Raw genomic sequence first — 6,000 nt, 5'->3', positions numbered from 1 at the left:
CGTGCGGCAGCGGCTGCATTACAGCGGAGAGGAGGAGGAGGAGGAGAGGACTGCTGCTGTGCCGTCGGGTTTGCTGTTGAAGTGTCGTCTCTCTGCTTCAGTACACGGACGGACATCGCAGCTGGGAGAGCATACAGACTGTTTACTGTCAATTTCGATCGGCTACAACGAGGTTTTCACCGCAAACTGTCACGCAAACATCGGCAGTGACGGGATCGCACCTGCCTTGCAGCATGGACAACAAAGACTGATCCAGCACTGCGCTGTGTGTGCGGCAGCAAACCGAGCCAGGCAACCTAAGAAACCTCCGAGAAATTCATTTATCTAAGAGCCTGTGCCGCGAACAAGAGGCTGGTGCTGCAAGAGAAGGTCTGTGTGCGCGAAATTTGGAGCTCAACATTGCAGGCCGATCCGATCCGGTCCGTGCCTGGCGGGTTTAATTATAGCAACACTTGCACGAGCGTCTTACTTTGGCTCGGACATCTAACAGTGGACATTTGAAGGGTCGATGAGGAGAATATCAGGCCTGCATCGGTGTTTAATTATTCAGTAATCGCTGCAATCACACATCGGAGCAGTCAGCAGCCCTCTTTGTTCAATGTTCCCTTAAAAACCAGGAGAACTATGTGGGTCAGTCCCGAAGATGTGTTACTGGCGGGCGCATTATGGATCACCGAGAGAGCAAATCCATATTTCATCCTCCAGAAGCGGAAGGGCCACGGGGATGGAGGCGGAGGTCTGGCGGGTGAGTCCTATTATTGTCATGGATCAATATCAAAAACAAATGCTTTATTTAAACTCAGAGGTTACGGACGGGCGATTGACATTATAAGATGTCATGTGGAGTGTTTGTGTTGATGTTGGACATGAGGACAGACATGACAGTCTAATGTGAGGAAGGTCACATGACCTGTCAGCTGTCACAGGTGGCCTTTCACCTGGATGTCGAGAGTTAAGCGTCTCCTTCACGAATTGATTTATTCTCTGGCATGTCAGCCTGCTTTAATGACAGATAAACCTGTGACCAAGATAGAGATAGATAGAGAGACTTTATTGTCCACCTCAGTGGAAATTTGTTTTTGGCATTGCTCAGACTCAGCAAAGTACATACAAACACATAAAAATATACAACATTAAAATCTAAGAAATGTACAATATAAAGAAACAATAGCACAAACAGGCAGGTAGGAGCAATAAAGGACAAAGTCCAGCACATCTACTGTCTAATTGTATAATTACTGCAGAAATTAGGCCACATTATCTTACAGTATCTTGTAAAAAAAAAAAAAAAAAAAAGAGACTGTTCCTGCCTGAAAGAGGAATTAGATTTCATCCATTACAACAATGCAAACAGTAGTATTGGTCGTCCCGCTAACGGCAGTGGACTCCGGACAGCAGTGCATCTATTTGAGTGTGTTTGCTTGTTCATGCTGAATCATTCCCCTTCTTCCTTCTCTCACTCCTCCTCCTCTCTCTTGCTTTTTCTATCCAAAATGGGTCAAGCAGCAGCAGGAGCATGAGGAGCATGAGGATGAGGAGGAGGAGGAGGAGGATGAGGGACAGGGTTCACACTTTAACAGCCTCATGTCCTGCTCTGGATTTTGAAATTTGGTTCATTCCTTGACCTGAATTCAGCTGAGTGTAGCTGAGAACAAAGTGTGGCACTTCCTCAAATTTAACACATGCGATGGTGTTTTATTATACATATTGTAGGTACTCTTTGGTGCTATTTTTAACACCTTTTCTTAAAACAACCATAGAAATCAATCAGACTTCTTTGTGCATGGAGCACTTTGACTGTTAAACACTACAAGTAACAGTGATGTCACCAATAAAATAAGAAATTACTTTCTCTGTCCCAGCCACAAATATAAATGAAACCGACACTGTAAAGCAGTGAAATGGTTGTGATTCTTTCCCCATTGCTCCGTTTATGTGTATTTTTCATGTTTTTGTTTGAACACAAATTAATTGAAGAATATGATTTATATAAGACTGGTATCAGTATAAAGGTCCAGTGTGTAGGCTTTAAGGTATTATATTGGCTGAATATAATGTATTAAGTATGTTTTCTTTGCTGTATAATCACCTGAATACAATTATTGCTGTATGCAATTTTGCGTTGCCTTAGATTGAGTTGCGTATATCCACACAGGGAGCGGGTCCTTGTCTACAGAGATCGCCATGTTGCACCGCCAGTAGCCTAAAATAGAAAAATGAAACATTGGCTCTTGGTTTATTCATGTTTTCACATTGTGCTGTGTAGTTATCAGCACCACAACTGTGAGCAGTATCGGAAAAATACAGATTTTTTTAACGTGAGACTGCTTTATTCAGTGTTTTTACCAGTTGAAATCAGTGGGTTAATTTGTTTTGGAGAGGAAGTGACCTCTGTAGATAATTTCAGTGCTCGATAAAAAACTCCTGAATGTCTGGATCTTATCTTATTAGAGAGAAAAAGGTGAGCACATATTAGCAGGTGCTGGGTTAGTGTCCTTTCTCTGACATGCCAAACAGCGATAGAAACAGTGATTTGTAATGTGAAACTGCTTTATTCAGTGATTTTATCCATTTAAAACCCATGTGTCCATTCATTTTGGAGAGGAAGAGACCTCTGAGGATAATTTGGCTCCCATTAAAACGTCCTGAAGTATGAACACCGGAGGACTTTTATCTTGGAGAAGTTTCATCTGGTTGCAATGTACAATCCTCGCAGCTAAATGCCACTAAATCCCCCTCAATTTTACACACTGGACCTTTATATAGTGACATTTTTAAATGCTGTATTTTTGGGCCTCAAGATCATGTTCATTGATACTGCATATTTCCAAAACAAATTTACAATTAATGAAATTATAAAAAAGCCAAGTGTTAACATGGGTTTAAGGTGCAGCCATTCATGATTATAGCAATTTAAATTAGGAATATTTCAATGCATATTATGCTTTTGATTCAAAACTGAAGTGAAAATGAAGCCTTTATGATTGATCGGTGTTGATAAGCTCAGTTTTTGTTCCCTGCTGAGAATTTCTCACTCTGTGTCAGTCAGTGTCACAGTTCATTGAGCTCTAACACCAGTAAATGTGATCAGAGTAAAATCTCTGCTAGGACCAGTCTGACTCAGAAGTGGGCGATGTGTGGAAAAACAGTAATTAAATAACTTTTATGTAATGATGCTAATATATTGTCATATACTACTGTGGATTGTAGACTTTTTAGCCTGTGACCCCATAGCACACAAAACTGAGAATGATTCATTAAAATTAATTAATTAATTATTTTTTCACCCCTGTATTTATATTGTGATGGCTTAATTTGACTTTATGACTCTGTGTGGAGGTCCTGACCCCGAGGTAGGAACCACAGAACCCTTTATGAATAAGATATCCGGGTAGGAATATTGTTTTTTAGTTAATCCAGTTTATTAAACACATTACACATGAAGATATTTCATCATATTGACGCAAAAATCTGGTATAAGTAAAGCAGTGGAGGCCAAATACACCTAGACGTATTAAAGCGATGTAACAGTACTCGCCTTAAAAAAGTCAGTCTTTCTAATAAAAGCTTAAAGGAGCTGTGTGTCACATTCAATCCATGTCTATGATTCAGAATCTGAGCTGGGATTGTCTCAACAAGTGACGCGTGAACAGCGCTAACAACGGCAACAGTGCTGACAGAGTTAACGGTTTTAAAGTCAGGGGAGGGCCAGAGGGTGGGCGCTTCCTTAACAACCTGATTTAGCAACATGGATCGGAGTACTGTTATCAGCGGTAACCAGTGTATGAGCGTAGTGGTGATGAGCTAGCCAGTAGGTACAAACACATGCACTAATGTGCATGCAAAGCCAGACCGGCCACTGCAACGGCAAACAAAGAAGCTCGGATTATAACACACAAAGGTAGCGTGACTTCATTCTCTGCTCAGGACGACATTACTCCACTGTGTCTTTACACAGCAAATAGAGGATTGCTGCCATATTCAAGCTCTGGATGTGTCTGAATGTGTTTCAGACTTGACATGTGGTCACATTTATTGCACATTTAGAATATAATATTTGTGAATTGACCCCCTTTGATATTATTAATACAGAATGAGACCTGCAGCCTGCTTTTCTCCATCCCTGGTGAGTTCTTGCTTTGGCAACACAAAGTGTGCTAAGTGGTGCTAGGGGATGATGTCATTGTTATGTAAATGCTGAGCTTGCTGACTTGTACTGTGTGCCAGTTGGCACTCAGCACCCAGTGATACTGGCACTGCCCACAAGCTCTTCCTCCAGGGAGAGGGGCAACCAATCAGCTGCACCAGGACGGAGCATTTTACAGAGCCAGGCTCAAATCTGCATGTTCAACGTAACCGGGCTGAAGCTCTGATGTAGGAGCCAGCAGAGTGCAACCAGATTTGGTGAAAATAGGCAAATATGAAAGCCTATTTACTTCACCAAACAGATCCTCTCTGATTTTCAGAGATCATTTATGTAACATTTTGAAACATCAGTACAGTTGCAGAATGAATACAGATCTTCCAGAGAAAAGCTGAAAAATAATTTACTGGGGTAAAGTGAGGTTTAAGCTTACTGTAGAGTCGCGGGTGAGGGAACACATATTTTGCATAAAGCATAAAAGTTTCACAAGTTGTAGCTGCACTTGGTCATGCACCTCTTAATTTTGTAACAAGGTGCACGCTGCATGCAATGAGCTTTTCAGACAGTACTGCTGCAAATACTGATGAAAGCAAATAAATTAGTGGTAAAATAATAAATACATTGTTATAATAAATGTATTCAGGATTTAAGAAAGATGGACAATTTGTTTTTAAAAGGCTAAAAACAGAAAATCTTAAAAATCTACATTTGAGTAAATATTTTGCTGGCAGAATTTTGTTTACAAGGTATTCAACCATTCTAGCTTTGTTTCCTTAGACATTTGTTGTTCCAAATATCTGACTCATTTTCTTACAGGGATTGTTTAAGGTAAAAAAGTATGTCCAGTGTTTTATATGAGATATATACTTATTTATTCAATAAATGAGTTATGAATTTATTTTAATTTGCAATTCCTTCATTGAATGGTTACATCTTTGGTCAGTGCCATTTTGCTAGTCAAACTAGATGACTTACTTCTTTTTCACAGAAGAATTTGTTTGAATGCGCCCCTGGATGTCCATCGTAATTCCCCAAAATAATCTGACTCTGAGAAGTGAAACAGAGGACCTTCTAAAAATCACGTCTCCAAATTTCTAGCTAGCAAACATAAACGGAAACGATGCAGGTTTCAAACACTAAAGCAAACTCATCATCATTGCAAATGTTTTATAAAAAAGGAAGTGCATTCAAAACATTTGTTAGACCAGCATGCACAAAAGAATATGACTGCACTGTAACTAAGTTTGATTACAAGAAAACTCCACAGGGAACGTTTAAAAGACGCATTAAAAAACAATTTGATCTGACAAAGCTGCAAGTAGGTCCACAGTATGGGATGTACCTGCTCAGTTTCATGTTAAATGTAATTTGCATGACACGTTAAACCTGATAAGCTCCCAGCTTTCAACAGTCACTTACTGTCTTATCTAATAAGTGAGTTTGCATGCACTGTGCAGATGCGGAAGAACTTTAAGAGAAACGTGTCGCATCCAATTGTCCTTTGTTGTCTATATGTGGCCATGGTCATTATTAGTCAGTTTGCTTTTAGAGGAAGCAAAAATAACCAAACCTGCATACATCAGACTGCAGATAACCTCAGGTCATCGTGTCAGTTAATATGCAGCCTGACACTCACAGCATAAAATTACACAATAATTTGAGTCACTGTATAACACGATGTTTCACAATCCAGCTGGTAACCACTGTATGTTTAGCTGGAAGTGTGTCATGTCAGACAGAAACCCCGACCTTTGCAGGCCACACAGGAGTTGACTTGTTTTGAAATGTTGAGAAATAGTGGAGAGGCTGTAAAATACCTACGAGAGGGCAAGGAGACTTGCATGTGATGATGATGA

At 40.2% G+C, this 6,000-nt stretch overlaps 1 protein-coding gene across 1 annotated transcript in view; it reads left to right on the top strand.

Moving 5' to 3' along the window:
- Positions 1-6,000, top strand: part of tbc1d9 (TBC1 domain family, member 9 (with GRAM domain)) — a 63,357-nt gene continuing 57,357 nt past the window's right edge. Inside the window, exon 1 of the mRNA XM_042484931.1 lies at positions 1-745. Within this exon, the coding sequence (XP_042340865.1) occupies positions 625-745 (121 nt within the window). The 5' untranslated portion in view covers positions 1-624. The remainder of the gene's footprint in view (positions 746-6,000) is intronic.

Source organism: Plectropomus leopardus, chromosome 4 (assembly GCF_008729295.1).
Source record: "Plectropomus leopardus isolate mb chromosome 4, YSFRI_Pleo_2.0, whole genome shotgun sequence".
Classification (NCBI taxonomy): Eukaryota; Metazoa; Chordata; class Actinopteri; order Perciformes; family Serranidae; genus Plectropomus; species Plectropomus leopardus.
The sequence above is the reverse complement of the archived record's forward strand: the minus strand, read 5'-3'. Positions and strand labels throughout refer to the sequence as shown.